This window comes from Pectinophora gossypiella, unplaced genomic scaffold (genome assembly GCF_024362695.1).
Source record: "Pectinophora gossypiella unplaced genomic scaffold, ilPecGoss1.1 Pgos_54, whole genome shotgun sequence".
Classification (NCBI taxonomy): Eukaryota; Metazoa; Arthropoda; class Insecta; order Lepidoptera; family Gelechiidae; genus Pectinophora; species Pectinophora gossypiella.
Genome location: NW_026063264.1, coordinates 98,284 through 113,042, shown reverse-complemented (window position 1 = coordinate 113,042; position 14,759 = coordinate 98,284). Strand labels below are relative to the sequence as shown.

Genomic DNA, 14,759 nt, shown 5'->3' with positions numbered 1-14,759 from the left:
AGGTGTTTACAACATGCAAAACAAATGTAAGTGATAATTATCTGTTTATTCTTGGTTAGTAGATTTAAGTTTTTTTTGGTATTTTTATTGTTTTTTTTACTGTATACTCAATGTTTAATTAAGTAAAGAAATAAAAAAAATACCATGAATAAAGATATTTTAAAAAGAAAAATACTAGTTCCATTTTCAAATACTCGTACCATCACAATCTCCCTAGCTGTATCCCGTTTTCACAAGGTCACTTATCCTGAAGATTTGACAGGTCCGGTTTTTTGCAGAAGTAGTTGCTTCTGTCAGTTTTTCCTTCACACCCAAGAGAGGAAATCCAGCTCAATATTTATCTGGAATGTGGGTTTCCTCACGAGGTTTTCCTTATCCGCTGAGCAAAGAAAATATGGACGAGCTGACCTGTTACTAGGAACCATAATTGATTCGAAAATAGAGCAATGGTTACGTTTACGGCTTCGGAGGGCTACTTACTGATATAAGTAAGTAGTCGTTACATGAGCTATGTCAGAGGCCTTTGGCGGCTCAATAATAACCTTAACACCAGGGATGATGAGGTTGGTAATTCAACTCACAACCCACACGACAGAAGTAGAAGAATTTTTTGTGGTATAAAGTTTTAAATCCGCCTCTGAAAATTACCCTTAATCCTCATGCGTACAGAACGCATGCAAATCAAGATGAGCAGACCTGTAATTCTGTCGCTTCCGTCTATGGTTAAAATCAGTGTGGTTTGATCGTAGCAGAATCCAATCCAATTACCCAATCCAATCCAATTACTTTTACTACTCGTCAAATGTTGATTGTTTGCCACTACGCATATACTTACTTAATTTATTTTAGGTAGTTACAAAAGTTTACAAACACGTCCGATAAAAAGAAATAGATCGATGAATATAAAATATAAATAAATTACTTTGTTGTCGGTGGAGTAATCGCTACCATTTTCATTACTCCATAGATAGGGCGTGAAGAATGGTGGTTGCCCCAATCGCCTTCCGTTCCGCAGTAAGTACACCGACCCATTTCTCAATCGGTGATGTTCTAGCTAGAGCCCTACTAGAATCCATTTCCTCGGCTTCCAACCAGTCCGAACTGTCAGAATTTTTAATTTTATATGGAAACATAATAGTGGACTAGTAATAATAATAACAAAATGAAATGATATCCGATCCGTTATATGTGCTAGATTCGATTCCGAAGAAGCCCTAAGCGTAACAAGCAACTAAATGCACATTGCGTAAAACGGACTACATTGAATGTTCTTAAAATACCTAGTTGTCAAACAGCTGAGCATCACAAAAGATGTAGAGCTTACGGGAAGCGACATCCTTCCTTCCTGCAAGCGTGCTTGTACGAATATAGGTCGACATACGCATCTAGCTAAGACTTCCTTACACCGACACGTAATTCTAGTTGGTCGAGGTCAAATTACATCTTTGTGACGCTGTCGCGAACGGTAATAGGCATTACGGTATGGCGCGTATGAGTTTTGAGTGTTTTATCTTTTAGTAATGTATCAGCTTGATGAAGCATTCTCTTGAAGGCGTAAAGAGCTACGTGGTTTTTAGAAGAAGCCATTTGATATTAAGTATCATGCAGGTAGTAAATAGGCATTTTCTTATGCATATACTTAACTAGCTTTCTGCCTGCGATCTTGTACGCGTGGAATCCAGTTATCGCGCGCGGCAAAATTATCTTAGGTTCTTTCCTAAGCCTCAAACTATCTCCATACTACATTTCATCCAATTCGGTTCAGCGGTTGAAGCTTGAAAACGTAACAGGCATACATAATTACTTTCGCGATTATAATGTTATGCACTAGTTATGTAAAGAGTAGTAAGTTTCTGTTGCCTACCTACATATAACGTGAGGCAGAAAGTTAATTTAAGTTGGTGACGTTTGTATAAGGATTTAAGTCAAGATTCGTCATACATTCAGGTCAAGTGCCTACGTGTGCGGTTCTGGATGCGTGCCACCCTAGTTACTTATTGCGTGGAGTGGCTCGTGCGCGTTGACACTCGAGTGTTGAGATAAGCAGAAAGCAAATTGTCGCTTTTTATGTAAGTATGCGAAAACGATAGCCAAGTGGAGCCGTGGTAGGTCAGTTGAACGCTTGCCTCTCACTTTGAGGTCGCAGGTTCGAATCCAGCACAGGCCGCAATCAATGATTGTCAAATTTGTTCTCGAATTCATGTTTGGATCATAAATGATTATCACGTGCTCAGCTGAAGGAAATCATTGTGAAGAGACCCACATTCCCGAGAAATACATTTTTCGGAAGTATGTGACCTAATTTGTATTGGGCTGGTTTTCCCTTTATGGGTTGGAACGTCAGACAGGCAGTCGCTTTTGTAAAAAACCGGACCTGTGAAATTTCAGGTTAGGTAAGCGGACCCTGTGAAAAACTGGATAATGCTAGGGAGATGATGTTGCATGCGAAAACGATCTGTCTCTATAATATCACGACTCCAAGTCAGCTCCAACGGAATCCTGAGGGCACTGTATGAGCATAAGGTTAGGTTATGTTAGATTCTCCCATTTTGAAAAGGTGGCTAAAGTTACACGTCTCTTATGCCCCTTTCATCCAATAGTAGGTAAACATATGGGTATATTTTACTTTATAGGAAAGTGTACGTTTAATCTAAATTCCGAACCGACCGCCCCCCGCGACCAAACGACCTCCGCGGTTCAGTGGTTGAGCGCTAGGCTCACGATCCGGAGGTCTCGGGTTTGATTCCCGGTGGGGACATATCACAAAAATTCTTTGTGGTTCTAGTGTGGGTAGGACATTACTGGCTGATCACTGGATTGTCCGAAAGTAGGATGATCCGTGCTTCGGAAGGCACGTTAAGCTGTTGTCTCGGTTACTTACTGATGTAAGTAAGTAGTCGTTACATGAGCCATGTCAGGGGCCATTGGCGGCTCAATAGTAACCCTGACACCAGGGTTGATGAGGTTGGTACTCCACCTCACAATCCACACGTTAGAAGAAGAATCTAAATTTAATATGTGATTTAATATAATTTGATATAATGAAACTTAATTTGATGCAAAAGGCTGTTGGTGGGATGGCAAAGGGTGGACTACAGAAAAAAATACTTTAATTTACATGTCTGTCCTTTTTAAAACAATGGATCGCCATATGAGAGCGACGAGCTGATCAACTGTCACCATGAGGTTCATCATATCCATATATAAGGTCCATCTTAGGATTTGGTATCAAAAATGGCTGTATTATCTTCTGAGCGCGTGTGGCTCTATACAGGGAGTTAGTGACATCGTAACGACAGCTTTGACTAATGATTCAGACCATGATTCTGAGTTGATATCTAGTGGAATTTACGGTCGCAAAAGTATAGAACTAAAAATAATTAAAAAATACATTAAAATTTTAATGAATTTTGAAACGGGAAATTCCACTTGATGTTAACTCAGAATCATGAGCTCAGTATTCGTTACGATGTCACTAGCACTCTGTATATCTCAATCGGGGGGATTAATATAATATAATTGTGTATTTATGTAAATAAAAGTTACTTATGTAGTAGAGTAACCCCGTACCATGTATATTGTATTGTACTGATTAAGTGAATACAAGCTTTATGCAGACTGAAAAAATAACCAATTCACAAATACACACACACACACATTAACACTTGAGGATAATTAAAAACCTTAAAGATGTCATTTGATTTTTTATGTAAGTAAGTACCTAACTACATACGTACAAAAACTCACGCCCGTATCGCCTATTGGGTTGAGCAGAGCCACAATTACCTATTTTTTTTTATTGCTCATAACAATAGCTGAACCGTTTGTCTATCTTGTGTTAGTCTTATTGTTTTATATCCTGTTCTGTGTACAATAAACTGTTAAATAAATAAACAATAAATACATATAATATATAAACAATTGTTCGTCTTGTTAAAAAAGACACAATCCCTCTGTCGGATTCTATAACAGGCCCGGGAAAACAAGCAGCTGAACGTTTTTTGATTTTACTCGCTCCCAAACCAGCATAGACGCTGTGCTAAAAAGTGCCTATCTTCATCCATCACAAATCAAATCAAAGCTGTCAAAACTTCAGGTTAGGTAAGCTGACCCGTGAACACGGAATAACGCTAGGTAGTTAGATATCAAAAACAAGGAAACGAACGCCAAGGTAATCCTTATCTTATCTTATGAGGTTGTGAATTCAATTCACACAAATCCGCCTTTCCTATATCTACCACTGGGAAGGAAAAATTACAAAATGTTTTTCAGGAAACGTCATAAGGAAAAACTGATAGTAATACGCGTGAAAAAACATCGCGCGTCAGGACTGAATTTTATATTACTGGTTTTATCCTGTAACACTCCGTTGGTACAAAAAAATCGCACTAATTTCAGACTGCATAAATACATTTCCCATTTCAATTGCATTATAGTGCAGGGCCCGCTATTAACTTGTCTTAATTTTATTTTATTTGGTAAATAAATATTTTTTACTTTTTTACTTTAGTTAAATGGTTATTTTACTTGGCTCACCACACCACCTATCACGTTGGTCTAACACAGTGGTTCCTAACCTTATTAATGTCACTACCCCTGTGAACAAGTATGGAAATTGAGTTTACCCCTAATTTAAAATAATTAAAACCACACAAATTCGAAAGAATTATGTTTATTATGTAAGTAAGAAAATGCACGTTTAGATAATTAGTAAAGTAATATTTCCTTGTAATATTTTCTTTTAAGTTAATAAGTAAGAGCCGTGGTAGCCCAGAACGCTTGCCTCTCACTTCGAGGTCGCAGGTTCGAATCCAGCACAGGCGTAAACCAATGATTGTCGAATTTGTTTTTGAACACATGTTTAGATCATAAACGATTATCACGTGTTCAGCGGAGAAGGAAACCATCGTGAGGAAAATCACATACCCCTGAAATGCATTTTTGAAGGTATGTGACCAAACCTGTATTGGGCTGGTTTTCCCTTGGGCGGGTTGGAAGGTCAGACAGGCAGTTGCTTCTGTAATAAAAAACGGGATAATGCTAGGAAAATGGTTTTCTTTTAAGTTAATGATAAATACAAAATCAACATCAAAAGTAACATTACGTAAGGTCACTACTATATTCCCAATTGGGCTAGCACATCAATCGCAATGCCTTTCGGGCGAGTCGACCACATAGTTCCAGTGTAAGTGTCAACTGGCATACAATTCAAGCTTTTTGTTAAACCAACGTTGGTAGTGAGCCTTGATAAGGTAAGGTAAACCTAGCTCAGACGCTGGCGGGTAGCGGAGAGTAGTCATTCTTCGTTGTTCTATACGTAGTATAGAACGAATTCCTTATTCTTTGCTTTGACGCAAAGAACGCCAAAGAACATACTATAACATAAATGGGTATGAGCGTAAGTAGGTTTTGTTTATTCAACTCCCTTTATCTCATGTTTTTTGTTGTTCAGTGTTTTCGTGTTCTTTAAATGGTTTTATCTTGTCCTCAGATGTACTTTGTGGCAGTGAATAAATGTACTTTGTTGATACTTTGTTGATATTTTCGAAGTGCGGCTCAGTTGAAAAGTGTGGTCTACTGGGAAATGATATATGGATGAAAACATTTTATCTTGCTTTCTAGACTTTTAAAAGTAAAACTTTAATTTACAAAAAAAATAAGTAATTTACAAAGAATTTACTAGGTAGTAAGTAGATTCATTTCTAAAAATTCACGCACTTTAGACATAGTACTTACTTAAACTATTTTTAACGGATAACTATTTTATTTCATTTTATTATTATCTTAGACTATGGTGATTGCGACTGTATTTATTTTTGATTTTATTACTACTAATACAACACGCGTTGAACAATTCAACAGCCAAGCTTTCAATCGAATTGTTCTGCAATCGGATGACAATTCGATTTAATTTTGCGGGGCTTCAGACACTGATACCGGGTGAGAGCCTTCAGCTCTCCCCATTTGTCCGGCCAAGTAGGTAATGCCATCTGTGGCAAATCTACATAATCAAAGTCACGTCAAAAAAAAATCAGACACTTTGAACACATGTTTAAAGCTATCACTGTAGAATAAAGAATAAAAACTACGTACAGAAGGGTAACAACTCTCCGCCCCGCACCAATTCGTGTCGGGCGCCGACCTTACCTCGTCTGGGTCTTACTTTAGTCCTAAATGGCTGTAAACCGTTAATAAGGGCTCAAACTGGATGACAGCGGCAGCGGCGCGGCGGCGATAGCGGCGCGGGGCGCAGCGCGGCGCGGCGGCCGCTGTTCCGTTTTCGATGCCAGCGGGCAATTCGCGCGGTGTTGCGTCGGTATAGAGTTGTGTCTTAAATGAATGCGATGTCGAAACGGTGACAACGCATTTTCGATTATAGTTATTTTTAATTATTATGGGCAAAAGAAGATCTGAATCCCTATAATGAACAAAGGAAACAAAAAGGCGAGTTTCAAACGCAGACACCGCTCGTACCCCGCTCATCGCGTCGCTGCCATCGAGAACACTTCAATATAAATCTTAGCATTTGAACGCGCCGCTCCCCGCACCGCCGCCGCCGCCGCGCCGCTGCCGCTGTCATCCAGTTTGAGGCCTAAGTAAGAGAGAGAGGGGCGGTGTGTCTCGCTCACAGTAACGCGTAAGGCGTTACGCGTTAAAAAACAAATGTACGGATTATCCGGAATGTAATATTTTATGATCAACAAAAATGTCACAGCAGTATTCTTTCAGCCGGCTTTATTTCAATTCTGTAAATTATTACCGCTCTTTCAAAATGGATGACGTACGATTGACGATTTATGAAGTCACCCTGTGCACTATTCAATTCACTAGGTTTTCTCGTTTGGAGTTATGGAGAGCACATGTAAAACATACCACATACATTCACACACACATGCATAGTACTTAGTCATGTAGTGTGTGTACGTACATATAGTCGAATACTACGGCAGATTAAACCAACTTATATTATTTACTTTTCTTGACTAGTTAATTTAATCTGAGGTACAAACAAAAGATTTCTATGTACCTACCTAGTTGGTGGCAATATTACAGTGGGAAGGTCGCGGTATATAAAGCGAAGGGGAAGAAGACATGAAATTGGATATGTCCTTAGAACAGCTTCAGCACAGTCTGCCGAACGGCGTGCGTGTATGAAACGATTGAAGATCATGAAGGCAGCAAGAGAAGTATGTCAGGATCCAATCTGCTTACCCCGATGGGAAGTAGACGTAAGTTTATGTATGTATGAGCAATGGGAAAAGATTGCGATGAAAAGCGAAATTATTTTCAATAATAAGAAGATCCACTTACCAGGCATGATGTTGTCCCTGATGATCTGCACGTGGTGATCTCTATCCGGCCTGGTGTGCTCGTGCCAGAAACCGACCACGTGGCCGAGCTCGTGGACGACAATGCCGAACTTATCGCAGTTCTTGCCGATGGAGATAGCTTGAGCCCCGCCGCCGCGCTTACCGACGAATGAGCAGCAACTGAGGTGGTTGATAATCATATCATAAATAGCTAGCCAGGGTTGATGAGTTTGGTAATTTACCTCACAACCCACACGATAGAAGAGAAGAGGAGAATAGCCTAGCAACATACAGGTATACGTCCTACTGCTAGGCACAGGTCTCCCCTTATCCAATTAAAAGGATGTATACTCCACCACGCTGTTTAATTGTGGCTTGGAGGTGTTTGGCCTAGTAGCCCGGAACCAACGGCTTAACGTGCCTTCTAGTGTTATCATCTTATTTTTTCGGACAATCAGGTGATTCAACCTGCAATGACCTAGTCAAACAAAAGAGAGCCTCATAAAGTCATTTCGAAAATGTCCTCATTGAGTATCGTACCTGGACGTCCAGATCATGAGCTTAATCTTTCGAACGCCGGAACGCGGATCTCGACCAGACACAATGTAAAATCTATTGTGTCTGGTATCTCGGCATATGAGAGGTTAATGCTCTAACCACTAGATCAAGGAGTCGCTCATGATATCTTAGATTTTTGAAGGCGGTTCATGAGTTATTACACTTAGTTAGACCCACTACTAACCGAATTGGTTTACCAGAATGCAATAACAGACTTCAAGAATGTACACAAATCATGACTTACCCACAAGGTCTTTCGGTGAAAACTATATAGTCCTTATGCAAATCAGCGTCTCTTTCGACAAATTTGACGCAAGTAAAGTTCTCCCAATGCCTCATAGCCTGTTTGAAGAGAGATTTGTGAGCTCCACTGAAGTTTCCATCAATTTCATACGGTATCACACCATTCTCCCAAATACGCTCCTTTCTGTTGGTTGCTGCACGAATTGAACGGTGTCTTTTCGTCCTCTGTTGAAAAAAATAGAATAATTCAAATATTTTCATAAAAGAGTTGATAGTGTTCATAGCCATGTTAAACCTTTGAGGTGGGAAAAATTCATTTTTTAATTCCGATGCAGAAAGTGAATGTTTCAAATGAACGCAATGACAGATAGCATAAAATCTTGAATGTTTTGTCTATTTCAGGGTACACCTAATAGATCTATATAAGGGGCACCACTCCTCCAGATGCCAAGGCCACATCGCCGGCAACGTAACCTTGGTCGTCTTAGTGAGTTATAACCCTATCTACTTATTTTGAGTCCTAATCTTATCAATGGCTACATAAATTTTCCATTACCTCAGTTCTGTTGTAGAAGTTACTCTCAGCTGCTTCTAAGTCTTCGGATGTGTCACGAAAAAACCAACCCTTAAATTGATCACTGTCTTCTATGTCAGAAGAATTTTCCTTCTTGTCTTTCTTAGGTGGTTTCACTTCAAACCTCTCTTCGAACTCATGTTCAGGTATTTCAAATCTCCGTTCGTCGGATCTATGTTCTTGGCTATTGAACTTCTTTTGATGTCGAAAAAACTTTTTCCTTGCGTGATGCGTTCCTCCGTCGCTTTCATCTAAGGATTTCACTTTGTTCAGACCGTTTCTTTCGCCAGAATGGATGTTTCTGAGTCTGTAAACAAGTGGTCGTTAGAAATAATAAAATCTGCTTGATTTTTCTGGAAAAATCAGAGTTCTTATTATAGAGAATCTGCGGGAGCATAGCTGGTGGGCCCAAAATATGTACACCCACGAAATGTTACGGAGCACACAAAATAAGTTCTCATAGTGTTTTTGAAGGTGCCTTCCAGCATATCAGTCTGAATGCAACTAATGAATTCTGGGATTACCGAGCTATGCAAATGCTGCATTTATTATAGTAAGTAAATGAGTTAGATTAAATTAGAGTAAGCCACGCTTATCAATAAAAAAAAAACCTTAATTTGGTATTCTTTAGGGTCCCAAATTAATATGTTATTCATCAGCATGTCATTAAGTACAGATAGCTTAGCCTAGACCCTTCACTTTTGTTGTGCAAAGTGCCTAAGTTGTAAACATAACAAGACCAGAGTGAACAGGCACCTTCTGGGCAAGCTTAGGCCTCGTCAATGCCTTGGTAAGTCTGGGGCCAAGAGTAACCCATCAAAGGTTAAAAAAAACCCTAATTGGGTTAGGCAGAGGTACATCCATCGCAGTATGAACTTAGTACACACATCACCGAGCTGACGCTATTATCTATTTAAAATACCATCAAACAAAACTAAAAGAACAAACCCAGTGGGAACAAAGTGAATTGTAAAGCTGTTTAAAGCAAAATTGTCAATAGCAAAAAGTCTTTTTAAAGTGGTATCTTGTTTGCAGCAGAACGAAGAATGAATGCGGCTAATGAATACCGGCATTAGCGGGCTATGCAGATGCTACGTTTGTAAGAGATGCGACTGGATTTAATCCCAGCCCTTACTATGAGCTTAATACGTACAGTCATGAGTAATATCATGTACCCACTTTAGAACCCTATCGCACTATTATATTTGACATTTAATGAGACTCACGGTTCAATTTGTCAAAAAAGTTAATGCGATGTCACATTATCAAAGTGTTTACTTACATGTTAGGACTCGTGACTGTACATACTCTAGGATATTTTATTGAAATGACACACTTCTTTACTGTCTAATAATATTAAAGTACAGTCACTTGTAAAAATCTGTACACAATTTATTATTACTGTTGCATTTCACTATTTGATTATGCACATGCTTGGTTGTAAGATTTGCAACTGCTTAATACGTAGATACTGTAGGATATTTGTTGAAGTGACACAGTTAAGACCAATATCGAAGAGTTCGAATGGATTTGAGTCCTACAAAAGCACAGTATTTTTCTTAATTCAACCTTCTTAGCACACGCTATTTATGAAAAAATGTGTAACGTAACGGTCGGAGGGTTGGAAATGTAGGATATTACTATTATGCAAGTCATCATCATTTATCTCGAGATAAAGGTACCAACATTTGCTGTAAGTTGTTATGACAACTTGTAGATTACACCTGTTAGTGAGTTCATCGAAGTATTGTAATGACCCCCCCTTACATAATATACTATATAAATAAACCCCACATACTCAACTCCAACGACTAAACTGACCAGGATTCGACCCTGGGTTATAGTCAAATTAAGTGATTAAAATGGCCATTATTATTGTTGTGATCGTCTAGTATAAAGGTAGGACCTTATGTTGTGTTTTGTAGTAACTCAAATTCTTTTATATGAAGGTAGCTGAGTCAGATATGAATGTATGTTATTGAGGGCATGTAAATAAAGAATAATACTAACTTAATATACTACATATATACTTAATAACAATACAAATAGGTTATAATTATGTCACTATGGTATATGAGAAAGTCAAGTAAATATCTAAGTAATAGGGCAATGGGATGTGAGATATTATAAGTATTTATAGTTTAAAAACAGTCAAATCAACGCCAAGCAAACCTAAACTTAATGACACTGATTAAAGCTTATAATTAAACAAGAAAGACTTACAAGAAGGTAAGAAATTAGTTAGTTATTTAAAATATGATTAGGAATTAAGTTTTATTATTGTAAAAGATCTAGGAACACAGGAAAAGGATTAGAATACCATACCAACAATGTAATAGTATAGGGTGCCGTTTCGAGCCCCGACCACGCTCACCGGCGAATGAGGCCCTACCCTGATTTAGGCCCCTCTCCGAAAGAAGAAATAGGTCTTTTTTTATGAAATGATAAGCACATAAATGTGACATATCAAGAGCATTAGGTATAATAAGTTGGTAGGTAAAGGAAGAGCTTCCCAACACCAATTTCACATATGTAATAAAATTATTTAAGTTAGACAGATTTACATCCAATCTAACAACACAACTCATTGTGATGCATAGCTAGCACCATAGCCATGGCGCAAAAAGGTAAGTATGTGAGCGACTTAGCAACCGGAAGCCAATATGCAGCTACTCATCACTGTCCTCCCCCCAATACACCACAGTGCAAGAGGATCAACAGAAGCAGTGACTACCGAACTGGATTGACCCCAAATATACTAAGCAAAAGGTCCCTAACAAAACGAATGAGCGACTTAGCAACCGAAGGCAATACGCAGCTATTCATCACTGTCCTCCCCCCAATACACCACAGTGCAAGAGGATCAACAGAAGCAGAGACTACCGAACTGGATTGACCCCGAGTATACTAAGCAAAAATGTCCCTAACGTCCCTACTATGGCTTCAGCGGCATTGCAATAACACCAGCCATAGGAATAAGTATGATTGTGAGATGGATGGTCATGAATATGACACCAACCATGAATCACAAGAATATATGCAGTCAAACTGGATGTAATTGTTATGCATAAATGCATTATTGCAATAATATTGCATATTAGTAAGCAAACAAGTTGCATAGTGAAATCAGGCCAGGTAAACCCCTGGACAAGGTATAGGTTGTTAGGTATGTCACAAACTAGCAGCAGTGACATTAAGGTATTATCAGGTAGATGAATAGTAAAATAACACAAATAAATTGTGTTGAATTGGTTTGTATATCAGTGTAATCAAGCCAGGCAGGCCCAGACAATACAGTAAGTATATAGAAGTCATGTTAAGTCACATAGGTGAAATAACAACACAGATTCAGAGTATATAAGTTTATTCAAAAGCCATTATCAATACCATTACCTTCATCTCATGGTATCTAGACTTTTGTAATTCAATTTAAAATTAGTAATTAATTGTATTATTTACATGGCTTAATAAGCCACAATAAACTGATAGATCCAGAGTGGGTCATAATAAATTTACATTATAACACAAGAGGACAAAGTTGACCCATACCATACAATACTACTACTGATTATATGGCATCGGCTAGAGTCTTCATACTCGAAAGCATCGCCACGCACAACCGCTCATCAGGAGGAGGCAATCCAACCTGACTATCCAAGTCGCAGCGCTGGCTCGATACTGATTATCTAGCTTCATCTCATATTGGCGGATGGTCATCCTGTCCCAATATCAGAAAGAAGGTCATGGATAATAATATCTCACCGCCCCACTCCTGTAGATAGCTGTATCTCCCAAAGCACCACTATAGAACAATCCAGAACCATGTTACAGTGGTAACAACAACTGTTCCTACAATTATTCTACATTGACACAGTGAGGTAGCAGGCCGTAAACCATAAAGGTTCACCCTGTGTAACTTCAGATTGGTTTTCGAATAGAATCCTCAGGGGAATTCTAACTACAATAAAACACAGCAAGATTACAATCCAACCTGGACCAACAGTCTAGGTTGACAATATAAGGTAAAAATCTAAATCCAAGAGGTTACCTCTAAAACAAGGATACCTCATTCTGCATACTGATCTCCCCATCTCCAGGCAATAATTATATTACCTCGAAATGTGAATCGCAACACACAAAACTACAAGAAGAACATTTTTTTTCAGTCTATGAGGCAATATGTACAATTTTCATTGTAAACATTGACACACAGCCCAAACATAACCAATAAGATAATAAAATCCAGTCAGAATATGTCGCAAGCAGTCATTCCCTACGCGTCAGTAAAGTGTCTGTCAAAAGTTAAATAGATAAACATACATAAACTACATAAAATAACTTAAATAATAACAAAACACAAACAAAGGTAAACAATCACAAGCAGCACATCGTCCCTACGTTCGCAAGCTTCCCTACACACTTTTGACACACCCTACTCCTATCGGGCCCTATCTTTAGCGTAAAATTGTACCTGTCGTCTGAGATCTGATGATCTCAGACCTGTTTCCAACGATGCCTGAAAGAAAAAGGTAATTAGTACACCACACTTCCTATTTTAAAACCTAACAAGGTCCCTACAGCGCACTCCGCGGACTTTTGTCGGACAAAACCCTAAATATTTCACGTAATCTACGCACGGAAGCTAATTCTAATCCCTATTCTAACGCGGTAGACGATCAGCTACACCTCGAAAGGTTCGAATAGCTGATTAAAAAGCAAATTTACATAAATTGACAAAATAATAATCGCGCACTGTAATCCTGAGCTACGGAGCTCTCAAAAGTCGCGACAGCTGGTAATCCAGCAGAACGGATCCCTACCGACTTACAGAAACTCTAGTCCGACTTGAATTTTCTAAAACCGGCAGCACCTCCTGCTGTTCTTGCTCCAAACGAAGTTCCCCAAAAAATCGTGCAAAACCCCTTTTATACCCGTTATGCTCCGTCCCATCTCTCAGGCAATCGCGATATTGCTACCACTAGCGCATCAAAAACATACAAATGACATTTACCCGACATTGACAATCGAGGTATTTATTGAAAATCTCATACTTCCTATTGACATAAAAATATTCATTTAATTTTATTTTTATTCTTAAGTAGACTATAATACTAATGATGTTATTTATTTAATCAAATTCTATTTAATTTATCAAATCAGAACTGCAGAATTTTAGATAAAAAATATATCCAATTTTGTAGAATTTCTAAAAAGCCAAACACTCGCTCGACCATTTGCCTGACGTTTCTCGCACACATCTGTAATTTACATAATCTACACAAACCAAGCTCCTCAACCTTATTGGCTGTTTCTCTGTGTACGCGAAAAGTGGCGTGACTTCTGGATTGTTCTATTTTAGGGTCTAAAACGCGTACAATACAACACCTTGTCAACAATCCAAAAACGGTTCCGTTTTTGGAGACAAAAACCATGAATAATACCTAAATTCCTCTATATCTCTTAAACCGTGACAATCAGGTAGCTGAAACTTTCAAAAACAATGCATCTCCATTGCCATCACAACTACAAATTCAAAGAAACACAATAAATCAAACATTTAAAAAGATCCCCCACTCTACAAACCCGATCCTCCAATGCATGTTTTGGCTTGTCATTAACAACGACAACATACTAGCAATATAAAATTCACGATCAATTCACGTTCATGTTTTTGTTCACTAAATGTTCTTTCAATTGTAGGCACGGAACCCCTCAAAATAATGCGATTCACACTTGGCATTATTTTAGTTTTACTTTTTTTTCCATGATTTTTTCAATTTTCGCGAATTACAGTTCTAAAAAATTAGAATAATATTTTAAACAATAGGTACGAACTTCGTATGCTTTATAAATCAATTTCAACAAGAAATACTATGTAATATAGCTAGTATTTTAAATTTTTGTAAAATATACCAGCTCAAAACTCTTCGTTCATATATTTTTACATCGACACCCTATAGGTGCTTGCTACTCCCGCGAAAATTCAAACTATCCTAATGTCTATTTTTGTATTTTAAATAATTTTATTCCATAAATTCGTACATATTCTTTCAAAATTACATCCCTATCTCGAC

The 14,759-nt window shown here is 38.3% G+C and overlaps 1 protein-coding gene across 1 annotated transcript in view; it reads right to left on the bottom strand.

Moving 5' to 3' along the window:
* LOC126381447 (tolloid-like protein 1) overlaps positions 1-14,759 on the bottom strand; it is a 151,882-nt gene that overhangs the window by 40,527 nt on the left and 96,596 nt on the right. Inside the window, exons 4-6 of the mRNA XM_050030919.1 lie at positions 8,668-8,992; positions 8,113-8,336; positions 7,312-7,490 (exon numbers count right to left, since the gene is read on the bottom strand). Of these exons, the coding sequence (XP_049886876.1) occupies positions 7,312-7,490; positions 8,113-8,336; positions 8,668-8,992 (728 nt within the window). The remainder of the gene's footprint in view (positions 1-7,311; positions 7,491-8,112; positions 8,337-8,667; positions 8,993-14,759) is intronic.